General features: G+C 36.4%; 1 protein-coding gene across 1 annotated transcript in view; it reads left to right on the top strand.

The window, feature by feature from the left end:
- LOC134656158 (cell adhesion molecule Dscam2-like) overlaps window positions 1-13,553 on the top strand; it is a 100,366-nt gene that overhangs the window by 34,099 nt on the left and 52,714 nt on the right. Inside the window, exon 3 of the mRNA XM_063511682.1 lies at window positions 2,171-2,234. Within this exon, the coding sequence (XP_063367752.1) occupies window positions 2,171-2,234 (64 nt within the window). The remainder of the gene's footprint in view (window positions 1-2,170; window positions 2,235-13,553) is intronic.

Below are 13,553 nucleotides of genomic sequence, written 5' to 3'. Positions count from 1 at the left end.
CACAGCCACTTTTCTCCGAAACTATAAGAACTATACTGTTGAAACTTGGTAAGTAGATGTATTCTGTGAACCGCATTAAGATTTTCACACAAAAATAGAAAAAAAAACAATAAATTTTTGGGGTTCCCCATACTTTGAACTGAAACTCAAAAATTTTTTTTTCATCAAACCCATACGTGTGGGGTATCTATGGATAGGTCTTCAAAAATGATATTGAGGTTTCTAATATCATTTTTTTCTAAACTGAATAGTTTGCGCGAGAGACACTTCCAAAGTGGTAAAATGTGTCCCCCCCCCCCCCTGTAACTTCTAAAATAAGAGAATGATAAAACTAAAAAAAATATATAATGTACATTACCATGTAAACTTCCACCGAAAATTGGTTTGAACGAGATCTAATAAGTAGTTTTTTTTTATACGTCATAAATCGCCTAAATACGGAACCCTTCATGGGCGAGTCCGACTCGCACTTGGCCGCTTTTATAATTTAGCTATGGATTAAATGAATTTGATTTTTTCTTACGCATAGAATCCTTCTATAATAATATAATTTACCTAATTCATTTTTTGATGGGTACCTACGTCTTTCGCCGAGAGCGTTAACACGAGACGATGTCATGGCGATTTTACGTCTAAATAAACATGAAATTAATTCATATGAATTTATTGTAAGGCTGATAAAACACAATGCTCTCAGGTGTACGCACCGTTAGCACTTAGTCGAGTGGAACAATTTGTCAAATCCATTAGCGGCTAACAAAAGCTCACGTCTTGCAAAGAATACCTACTCATCATTACCTACTTAGGATAATATAATAATACGTTATAGAGGTACGTATTTTCATTGCGATAAAGTACTTAGAATTTTTACCAATAATTAAAGACTGCTAGAGTTTTGTTTATCTCCTTCTTTTTTTTTTTTTTCAATTAATAAGTAAATAAACCGGTCAAGTGCAAGTTCGTTTAACTTGCGCACCGATGGTTCCGTACTAAAAACTGTTGATCAGAAGTCAGAAGCGTCATGTATCGGCAAATCGGCTAACTAATTTCCGCGACCGGTAGTATATACGACTGTACGAGTAGAATGTAGGTATGTTGGTTTTTAAGGATAATTGTTATCATGTGAAGCCATTTCAACAATTTTTGTTTTGTTTTATTTTCGTAATCTCATCTCGCCCGTAGAAGTAGTAAAATAAACAGAAATTTACCAGCGCTATTTGATACCTCCTGTTTAAGTTGTTAGTAGGTTATTTTCGGAAGAAAACGTTACGTTAGGTACCTACTTCAACGTAATTTTAAACCACTTTTTGAAATTGAAATAAACAAGCACATAGTACCTAATGCCATTTTTGTATTGAACATTATTCGATTTCACCTGTGCACGCTAAGACTTTTGTGTAAAGCGCACGAATAGGTATTGGCAATAGAACAAGTGCTTTGGATTCTATATTGCTTTGTAAGCATAATGGTACACACGGTTATTTGAAAACGCTGCAATACGAAATGCTTACGACTTTATGGAGGCAATTAGTTTTAATTACAAGTCCATCAGGCGATATTTATTTATGAAGTACCGGTACTTATGATACTTATGCCCGAAGTACGTTTGTTACTGGACCCCTTTGTGACCCCTGGTAAATATTTTATTAAATTATCGCTACGCGTTTTTGATATTCACATCTCATGCTATTAGCGGACATGCTAGTTGGTAATTGAGGTAACGTGCATTGAGGTAACTTCGAAAGGGGAATAATTTTGTAACTAGTAGCACTTTCTACTGCAGTATTATTAGGCAAGATGCGTTGCAGTTTTTGGTTCGTTTCTTTTGCGTTGCAAATAAAATAGCACCAAACTACACATGAACTTACACATGTAACTTGGGTCCTCATCCCATGTGTCCCGTCCTTCGTGGACATTATATTTTGCCACAAATCGTTACCAAATGGACTTACTGTCTGGTCAACATTAATTATAAATAAGTACCAAATCGTTCATAGCTTAATATATTTTGTATATTGTATTTGCCACGACATAAGCAAAGTAATTACCAAACCAACTTGCTACCTGGTAATGGCCACACGCCGTACCTCGGTGTGCGCGTAACTCGAGGCCCTCATCACGCCCACGTCAATAATTGGAACGGTTGTTCATGTGTTTTTTTCTTCTGCAGGCGTGCTCTCGGCGGGCCCCCATTGTTCGAGCGCGGACCCCCACTCGCCTCCCCACATAAAACGGTTCGTATTTTTCATTGTTGCTTTAAAGCCTTATAGGTTTTGCTTTATTTATGCCCTTTATAACTCGCCCTGAAAGATGAATGCCCTGAAGGTGATGTTCCGTTATTGTCACGCTCACGTTTGGTGGTAATCGGTGGGTTAACAAAAGCGTGCCTATAAATTATGAGGGCTACGTTATGACATTCAATAAATAACAGATCTTTAGGAAAACATGTCAGTTTACTTTATTTATTTTAGTACGGTATCGTACTTGCTTGGTGCGCTACACATTTTCTGTGATACGCCATACAAGTATACCGTAGATACTTATGCTACGCGCTCTGGACTCGTGCGCAGCATTTCGTAGCGTAGCCGTTTCTGCAACTATCAATAAGTACAGGCTAATTCCAACATAATTTTTTATCCGTTTCTGTTATTTATATTTGTGCATTATTGGTGCTATAAATATCAATAAAGTCGTACTAATCTTAGGGTTATAAATGCTCTAAGGTTTTTGTAGCTTTCGTACGCATACGTATATTCGGTATTCCCTTGACACTCCTGTGTTCGATCGTCCAAAAAACTGTCAATTAGTGAACCTTATCGCAAAGCCATAAGGTCCACAACAGTTAAGCTTGTTGCTGTTAGTTCAAACGCCATAACGGCTAACCGGCTCAGCGTCGTTCAAAGCAAACTGTCGATGCCAACGAACATAAAGTAAGGCAAACATTCTGTTGTGTAAGCCGATGTGAGAGGTTTAGTAGCGGCGCATCACAAATATAGGCAAGCTGGAGTTACTTGGAGTTACATTGTCAATTTATATGAGCAATTTAAATGCTTCTTTGAAAACTAAGCAAGCTAGTGGAAAAGGTGTTCTATGGACACTGTGTGTAATATTTATTAAATTGTGGTATTTTCCGATTTGACATCAATATTAGGACATCGCGCCGTTCTACTTAGAGTGCAGAAGAAATATTTCACTCAAAAAATATCTTGATATGATATACAAGGCTTTAAAAATCTTGACCATAGATAATCTGCGAACTCATGAAATGATGAACCTCCAGCGCTAGAGGATGAATGTAAGCACAAATATGTCGAAAAGTAGGTAAAAAATATGTAGGTAAAAAAAGTTCTTTGAAGCAAATACAATTTTTGAAGTTACAGAAAAATACAAACGATGATTGCTGGTTTGACTGGTTTCACATCGTTTTTCGCTGAAAGAGTGATGGAGATATATTACTTGCATCCGTCACTCTTGCTGGCGTTACCAAAACGTGACTGATGTCACATAAGCAACACGAAAAACACGCGCCAATCATTCTCAATGTATGGTTAAGGCGAAACTAACCTGCTGGCGTATTATGGATGGCTTTATCCACATGATAAACTAACTGTCACTTTTTAACACCACGGGATAGAAAGTGTCGGACATCGTTTTATCACGCTGTCACGTAGACAAGAACGACCATCATATCCGTACTGGGCGGATTCGTGGTATTTGATGATTTGATTTCTAGTTCAGGATAAGTGACTTTAATTTCCTACCAATACGATGACGATTACGAAGTTTGCTTGTTTTAAGATTGAATGGATTTTAATAATTTTACGGTTTAAGAGTCAACAGGAGTGGTCATTTCTCCATACAAACGTACTCGACTGTTTCCTCCGTGGGTTTTGAAGCTAGAGCAATGATTTTTTCAACACAGATTAATATTGTCAATATCTGTGTCGGACCGTTTTGATTTTTTTGATATTTTTGTTTTTTAAGGCGCTAGAGCCCTTCAAAAATGGCCAAAATGAATTGACATCAATTAGTCAAAAAAGCAAAACGGTCCGACACAGATAATGTCATAATCATTTAGATTTCCAAATTTGGTTACGATTGGTTAAGTTTTGGAGGAGGAAACAGTCGAGTACGAAACCTCGATTTTTGAGATTTTTACGCAGGATTTTTCGCCTTGTCCTTATCGCACTAGTTTTAGGAGCCGCTTCCGTTAGCGAGACGGGTATATTTACCTAAAATATTTAAATCATAGCTCCTGTTGGCTCTTAACTCACGCGTTTTTAGTCACTCACGCGATATGTTTCGTAGAGGTCTCCATTTTCAAGTAGGTACCTACTAACAGTGCATTAGCGAGTAGCGTTTACGATGAGCGCGAGTCGCGTATTAAGTACTAAGTTAGGCTAGTCATACCGTGCGTCTGATAAACTTTGTAAGTTTGAAAAAACGTTGACATATTCTCCAAAATGTATGAAGCAGAAGATTTTATCTTTCGCGATTTTTGATCGCGATTGGCCTTTATTAGTCAAAAGTTGTGTAGTATGTATGACTCATATAATTTATCTCTCAGAGCATGGTTAAATAAACAAAATTACAGCGTTACATTATTTTGTTACATAACTTGGTTATCAAAATGTACAGACATGTGGTTGCGGCCGTGGCCGTGATTGGGTCAGTTTAAACATGTAACAATGCGCTAAAACGTGGCTAAAACGGACCATGGACACAAAACATTAACTACTTTAATACGTAGAGGGCTCCAAATTCTATATGCGTACGCACTAGTTAAATGTAAATATCTAACCCGTTTGCCTCAAATGTTTACTTTCTGCCCATTTAACGAAACCAGCGGCCGCAGCCGAGTGCGAATCTATTGAAGTGGGCCCGTTAATTAAACTCTGAGGATAAAAGCGAGACCGCCGAAAACTACCTACAAAAATAATTGATCTTGATGCCTTCCCCCTTTTAGTTTCCAACAATGAAACGGGTGTTCGTAATCGAATAATCAAAGTTAGATCAACAGTAATGGAAAGAGCATATACAATGCAATTATTTGAAAGGATCTCGTATAAAAACCGTGTTTAAATGAATGTTTTTCCAATTAAATTACCTTGAAATTAAGTCCAATTTGCTGGAAAACCCCTCGGTAAAATTTTGCTGAAAAAGTACGGATAGAACCGAAAAAAGTCTGGTAGCTGCAAGTTGAATATCACTCATAATTACTTTCCGAGTTAAGTTTGTGACCCCGTGACTAAGTACAACATCCTATTTATTTATTTTTATGTTTTATGATAAATTTACCTTGAATGTTATGAGTTATGAAGCTAAACTATTATAACTAAGTAAGTAAATTTAATAAAAGTGGGTTGTTTTTGCTAAAATTTCAGTTCTGAAATATTTATGAAATGTTTTGGTTTCACAGTAAATAGTTTGTTTATGAATTTGGTATCATAAGACTAGCCTGCACCCACTATAGTTATAGTATAGTATAGTGTAGTATAGTTCGCGTAGAAGCCTTTAAACGTTTAATCCCAATTACATTCACTTAATCATTAGGTAACAATAGGTAAGTTGGTACTTGAAAACTATAGTGGCCCAAAACATATAGGTAGTAAATTATTATTAACATTCCCAAAAATAGTCAGCAACTATCTATTTTGAACCAATTTGTATAGCCATTTCCAAATTCGAATAACGCGTTAATGTAAATAAAAAAGCTACACATTTTTGCAAAAGAATTTCACTAAATTCTACCAACGAGAGTATAATGCCGCACAAATATCTTTAATCTAAATACATAGTAGAGATCCCTTTTTATACCCGAAAGTAGGATTCCATTTCGGGCGGGTCATAAGCTCGAGTACTATAGGCGTGATAGCTACGTAAAAATTCAATTTCCAAGATTTTCAGGTGCGACCGTATGAAAGGTGTGACAAGGGTGAGGGATATGGATTTCAGAGGGTTAAACCCGTCATATGACATTTACATTTGACCGGCATTTTCCTTTTGTTGTTAATCCCCACGTTTAAGTCGTACATTCAATTAATTTAGGGGTTAATTATTATACCTTTGTACACGTACCGCGCGTGGGTTTTTAATGTTGTACCTAAATGGGTACTTTTATAAATACATGCCCAGACCGCAGCTCCGCCTGCATGAGAAGTATGTGTCGTTGTTACTCCCATTACCTTTTGTTGAACCCTAGAAGGATTAGTAGGTTATTAGTAAACTTAGCTGTGAAAATTTACTTGAATATTTTAAAGTGGATATTAGTCTTGTGAGTAATTACATTTTATTCTGTATGTATGTTTAGAAGCATGTTTGTATGAAGGGATTACAATCTCTTCTACATTTTAGACATTTGTAGTCTGAATGTTTGTTTTGCATAAACATGGCGGGGTAAACGCAATGTCGTAGTAGACGCGACATATAGCACAATGCCATCCCAGAGCGCCGCTGCACTCGAGTTTGAAAACCCGCGTGTTTATGTAAGTACTCGAGTGCTCGAGTTCAAACGCTCACGGCTTAATGTTAAAAATATTTAAACGGATATAAACAGCGAACAGCTTAAGCTTAGCTGTGCGATAATTGAGACTTGGTTATTAGCGCTACCTTAATCGACTTTCATTCGATAGGTATTTTTATTTTTACTGATTGCCAAATCGCAGTTGGTTCTAGCAATAAAATTGGAATACCGATAAATCCTACCAATAACTTAACTATATTTTTTTTGTAAATCTTTAGTTCTTTTTTATTCGATTGAAGCTCTATACCTAATGAAATTGGGAGCCCAGTATTTAGTTTTGTATTTTTTTAATACTATAAATTATTAACTGGATATTTGGTGACCACACCACACCTTGTAAATCTTGTAATACTGACAGTCTTACGAGATAAATTCGACTTCTTTCTTGTAGGGTCGACTACAAAGAGATGTATCCACTTTTTCACCTTATTACAAGGCAGTAAGGTGAAAAAGTGGATACATCTCTTTGTAGTCGACTGTACAGTTTGATAAACCAGCCAGTGCATGGTGATGTCACTTTGTGTGTGTAGAATTTTGTATGACTTTTACTATTTGAAATTTTCAAGGTTTGTCTCAAGACACATGACATTCCGGTATGGAAGTACATGTCAGATATTTTTAAGAAGTTTATTGTACAAATATGAATGCTCAAATGCTGAACAATTCATATCATACCTTTAACAATAATAATCTATCATACTAAATAAACATCCTAAGACAAAACATATTGAGAGAGGTAATAGAAAAGCATCCACCGACGCCGTAAGCCGGTCGAAGCCATCTGTATTAGCGGGTATTAACGGAAATAAAAGATAAGCTCGTCCCGTGGGCCGGACGTATACGTCCATTCCACCACTATCTACGCTAGCTTCCATTTAGCTTCGCTCGCATATGACGGGAGTACATTTGCTCGTACAATACTGGCGTAAATTTCATGTGCGTGTTGGCGTCATTGTTTAACTTACCGTTTTATGCTCGTTGCGATGATAGTTTGCATTGGACTCTGACACTAAGCGGTTTAGAAATGCTAGATGGTGTTTGAGCTATGGATTTGTTGCCGATACCTGTATTTTGCACCATAGAAATGATATGCTTTACGAACGTGCATACCGTAAAATGGGGTGAGTGGGGTTTGCGGGGAGAGTTGGGTTATGAATAGGGAGAGAAGGGATGAAAGGGGGGTGAGATGGGATTTTAAGGCTACTGCTACAAAAATAATGTATTCCAATTTAAAATGGAGATATAATGGAGTATTACACTCATAATAAAAAAAAAACGATCCAACAAACTTCCAAAATCACCTTTGTATGAAATTCCATCTCACCCCAATTACGAGGGACTACAGGGTGTGAGGTGGGATTTCCTGTTTATCGTCAAAGTTATGAAATGGAACTACCCAAAATAAAATAAGAACTAAAATTTCAGTTTGCATATGTAAAAATAAAATGTTATCGAGGTTTAAATGTCAGTTTTGCCCCTACTCACCCCATTTTACGGTACAAAGTTTCGACTTATTGAATCTTATATGTAGAAACTATTACTATAGCAATATTCAATTTGATTTTTAGGGTTCCGTACCCAAAGGGTAAAAACGGGACCCTATTACTAAGACTCCGCTGTCCGTCCGTCCGTCCGTCCGTCCGTCTATCCGTCCCATAAAACAAACGTGATTTTTGACCGAAGTTAAGCAACGTCGGGCGGGGTCAGTACTTGGATGGGTGACGTTTTTTTTGCTTGTTTTGCTCTAATTTTTGTTGATGGTGCGGAACCCTTCGTGCGCGAGTCCGACTCGCACTTGGCCGGTTTTTTTTTCAATATTTTTTAAAAATGTTCGTCGTGTTCAGATTTTAACGTGATATTTCCAGTATTTTTTTCTTCATAAGCTGAACAAAACGTGTTGGTTTTATATTCATATTCATGTATGTGATATGGGTACCTATGTGTATATTCATAAGTATCCTGAATTCAAGCTCAACATTGAACGCTTAAAAGCCTGTGAGAGACATTCAAAAAAATTCGTGAACTAATTCAGTTTCAATATATTTTGAGCCGAAAGCTTTTCAAAACATATTCTTTGATTCTATTCCACGTAGGCGTAAATAAATAGGTACGAGTTTACACTCTGAATACATTATAGGTAAATATGTTATACCTAATTTTACTCTTGAATAGATTCTGAGTGCGTAATGTTTGGCATTATAGGTAAATGTATATACCTACAGAAAACGTTGCCAGGTACCTAATTACTGTACCTATTGGTTTTATTTACTAAAACCGTACAAAATAAATAAGTTTAAATGCCGTTAAACTAGTTAAAAATTAAAAATGTAATTGGAAGTTCATTAGATGGACAGTAGCTGTTTTTACACAGCGCGGATCTGGTAATAGGTATGATCGGGTTAACGGACAGTTAGTAATGTTTGTGTTTTCGGTTCTGGGTAAGTACATTACGAGTGGGAACATCTTTTAGGCATACAGGTAATTACCTAATGTCAAGGTAATTGTAATCATTACAAACGTAGTTTTAGTTGAGTGGGAGTACCTAAGTTAACTGTTGAGTGTGTCCCAACCACAACCCCAGAGTTCCAACTATGTATTTACCTAATAGTTTTATGCATAGTTATATTTTTATTTTAGTGTTTTTATTATCCTACAATATTTCCGCAATAACATTTCTTAGTTACGTTTCTATTCGTCTTTAGTCAGCAACCAGGTACCTACCTATCGTGAAGCATGAACGACCATCGACCATTGATTACCTTCACAATAATATCACATTATTGCCTTAAAATTAACAGGTATAGAATATTATAATGGCAGATCATGCACACCAGGATTTTTAATCATACCTACACTTTAGATCCACCTGATGATAATTAAGAATGGAACGTCTTATTATTTGATACGCAAGCTACGTATGGCTTAGGTAATAGGAAGTTTCTGATTTGTCGTGCGGTCAAATAAAGGTTCTGTACTGTGTGAGCGACTGCTCTTTTTTTGACCCAAGAGTTCATAAAGATTGATTTTATCGGTCCCCTATAAATATGTCACCACCATACAGGCATTTGATTTGGGTATCATGTTATATTGACGCAGCTGTGAGCGGGGTTAAATAAATAGCGCTGTATATTTGTTGTGTATAAGCGCAGTGCGGGCTGTATGATAAATTGGAATAAGTTTACCATTACACTCGTTCATCTATCATCCATGCCAATGGCAGCTTAAGCACATGCATTGCGCGGTTTGCAATTTGGCATATGTCAAAACATGTATATACTTAATATGTTATGTGATGTCGTAAGAATGATTGTTAAGGTGTGGTAGGTCTGGGAATCAGAGTCACACGAAGCTACGCGCGCAATGCAATAGAAGTTACGCTCTCATTTTAAAACGACATTCTGAAATGACATATTCATTTTTAAGTCGTAAGTAGCGAGGTTGTATTTGACCCGATATAGTTTCACGATGTACGTAATGTTTGATTTAATGTACGATTATAATAAATAATAATAAAGTAATATTTATCTATGTCTGATACTAGTTTTCATTGCTTGAAGTTGTAATGAAATAAAACATACGTACAGATCTTCTACTCACTTTATTTTCTTTGTATTACAATTTTTAGCAACGACAACTATTTAGACCGGTCATAGATATTCATGTCAAATGCCAAGTTTTATTCAAACAAATAAGTACTTTTAGTGAATTGCACAATATAAAACCTAAATCTTACAGCTTAGATGTATAAAATGATGATTATTTTCATAAAACTCATATGGCTCTCAACTGCCCATTATATCAGCTCTCGGAAATGGATAAAAAATGACGAGTCATGAAATAAATTAAAACACCATTGGGCTTTTTTGCGTTGAGGAAATTGAATATTTTTGTAATTTTTTGTTATTAATTTACTTATTTCTATTATTTAAATTTGTCTACATTATGTTTTCGGGCTTGTTCAATACTTTGAATATTAACAATTTTTCATTTTGTATTTTATCAATTCGCAAAGATTTCTAGATGCTGCTGAAAAACCAGCGGTGGAAGAAATACAAGTTTTGATATATGTATAGAAAATAAATAATGCTTCCTTATAAATCATCTAAAGGTCATTACTGTCTCTGCCTACAATTTGCTTTTGTATTTTTTCACGTTCTATCGAAATTGTTTATTTTACTTCACAGAAAATGTTTAGAATCTCTGATTCTGTGATGTTCTAGAATCATGTTATATGGAATGAAGTATACTTCTATATTATTTAGGCCCGTTATGATATAATCGATCTGCCAATCGTATTGTTCATAAGTCCCGTCGATATATCGACAGCAGTGATGGATGACGCAGATGGGAATATCTAATGGCGTCGACACGAAGATTTATCACTCAATACCCGTTTCGTTTCCGTATAATACGTAGGCCGGAGTGCCAATGGCTTTGTAATCTTTTAAATTACGACTGACGCGCTGTTAGGTGGTTAAAGAGTCGAAACGAGTGTTGGAAACATGAAATTCATTTTATCTGAATAGATTCATTTTATTTAAATAAACGTAGGTACATACCTGTTTTTTGGTCAGGTCGTTTAAGCTAACTGTGTACTGACTTTTAAGTGACAATATGTGAAGGTGCTAATACACGATTATTTTCACTTCTACTCTCAGTTAATGCACCGTATGTCTGTGCAAAGTTAACTAGTTTGGTCCGACTGCCATAGGGGACTTTAATCGCAGTAATCGAGGCAAATATTGATTCAAGTAAATAAATCAGCTTGCCAATGTATCACACTACATTATAATAACTCATACATATACCTATATGCTATCTTTTAGAAAACTGTATGCAATAAAAGCAATATTAGGAATGTGAGGCTATCATGATGACAACTTCGCAACAACGGTATTATTGAAATCATGTTGAATGTTTCTGAATACGCCTTTTTTAATAACTAATTTAGCTAATTTACGAAAAGGTATCATAATATATTCACTGAAGACCAGCATCACATTAAATTATAACAATTGTATCACATGGATAACGAGTGTTATTCAAGTAATAATGAGTGTGGTCTGAATTCGTTTTAGTCGTAGTTTGCGTAATTAACAGCGAGAATAATGAGGATTATTTATGTACCAGTTCGTTCACTAGTTAATTACCTACAAATGAATTATCAAGTATAAAGTTTTACGAGAACTTTATAAAGCTTCTGATGATTGCTTCCTAGATATCATTTTTATTAAGATATAATTTTCAAGTTTATGAGTCGTCACTTTATTGGAAAGTCGAATGTACCAATTGTACAGTCAAGTTCACAAACTTCTTCACAAGCCAACGTTTCAAAACATTTACATCTCAGTAAGAGACTGACAATAAGGTCGTGTAAATTTTGAAACTCGAGCGTACTACAAAAAAATAATCATTTAGCGTGTGAAATTCGTGTCTGTTAAGTGCCCTCATGAAAGGAAGTGTACATATCGCTGGCGCTCGAGTAAATAAAAATCCATTTTATCCTCTTGGGAGGCGTAAACTTTTATTTCCCTTTTCTGTCACACAATAGGAACGTCTCGCGGTAATAATAATATGTCCTAAACTAAAAGGGTAGCTCTCAAAGTACTCCAGTGTAACAATGTCTTCTTTATGGGGTGGGTTACTTCCATCGAGGAGTTAGTGGAGTGTGGTAGTGCTCAGAGCGTGGCGGAGTATCGCTTTGGGGCAAGTGTCGAGAGGACGCGGGTAGTGTCTAGTGTCGACACTCGATAGAGGCGGCCTGGTTTAAAGTGACGTAGGGATATCATTAGGATTTTTGAGCGTCGTTGGGATTTTGCAGTTAAAGTTTAACTAGTGGCTCTGTGAGCTGTAGACCTCGCGAGCATAGCTTATTGGGACCGTGCACGATGACAGCGCCACACAGCGGTTTGATCAATCAACAATATAAAGATTTGAATTTATTAAAAAAACTACGAAGTTAAATGAAAAAAAAATACAAAAGGTTATGTCTTACTGGGGATCGAACCCAGACTTTCTGTGTGCAAACAAAAAAAGCGATTGTTTACAAAATGCGCCATGATAGTTCTTAGCTAAGCTGACGAAATTCGGCTACTCATTCTTGAGTACAAACTAAATATCTAAATACCGCCTAAACCAGCAATACAATTTTTCTGCATTTTTTGCCATTTACTATGTAAATATGTCTCAAAAAGAAAATACTCTTATGATATCGATACGACTATTTGTTTAAGCGCGAGGTATCACAACTCCTCCATTTTTGAAAATTTCCAAAAACGGGATCGACAAAAAAAAAAATTATTTACTCGTAGAATCTGGTCACAAAATTTCACAAGAATCGGTTGAGAATTGTGACCTGTAGAGGAGAACATCCGGACATACAAAAGCAAAATGCCCGAGTCAAAACGTAGACCTTTGCTACGCTTCGGTCAATTATATATAGGCATTATAAACAAAATTCTAAGAAGATTCATAATTATTCAATAATCATCATGACTTCATGATGTGGTCAACTGTTCTTTAAGACTCTCCATGTATAATAAGGACGGACAAGTGCTCGTCACTGTCCCAGTGCAGTCATCTTGAAACATAAGTCATTGTCAATAGGGGTAACCAAGATGTCATCTATTAGGCATCACCGTGTGTAGCCAACGTGCTAATCGTTAACGCTCCGTAGCGACCGAAACGCAAATGTCCCTGTCGCACTAATATGGAAGAGATAGAGAGATGACTAAGCTACGCTACGGTGCGTAAACGATTAGTAAGTTGGCTAATAAGTTCCCAGTAATACTACATTTCAGTATGTCGAGCAGTAAGTAGGACGCTTACTTTATTTGTACCTACAAGGTAATGTGGGGTAAGAGAAACAGCCGGCCTTAGCCAAGCTGACAATCGCTATCGCTCCGACAATGAATCGCTTTGTGTCTCCCTATCACTCTTCCAAATTAGTGCGACAGTGACAGTTGCGTTTCGATCGCCACGTAGCGTGAGCGATTGGCGCGTTGGCTACGCGGCCTGTTTATTTTTCTCA

This window comes from Cydia amplana, chromosome 17 (assembly GCF_948474715.1).
Source record: "Cydia amplana chromosome 17, ilCydAmpl1.1, whole genome shotgun sequence".
Classification (NCBI taxonomy): Eukaryota; Metazoa; Arthropoda; class Insecta; order Lepidoptera; family Tortricidae; genus Cydia; species Cydia amplana.
The sequence above is the reverse complement of the archived record's forward strand: the minus strand, read 5'-3'. Positions and strand labels throughout refer to the sequence as shown.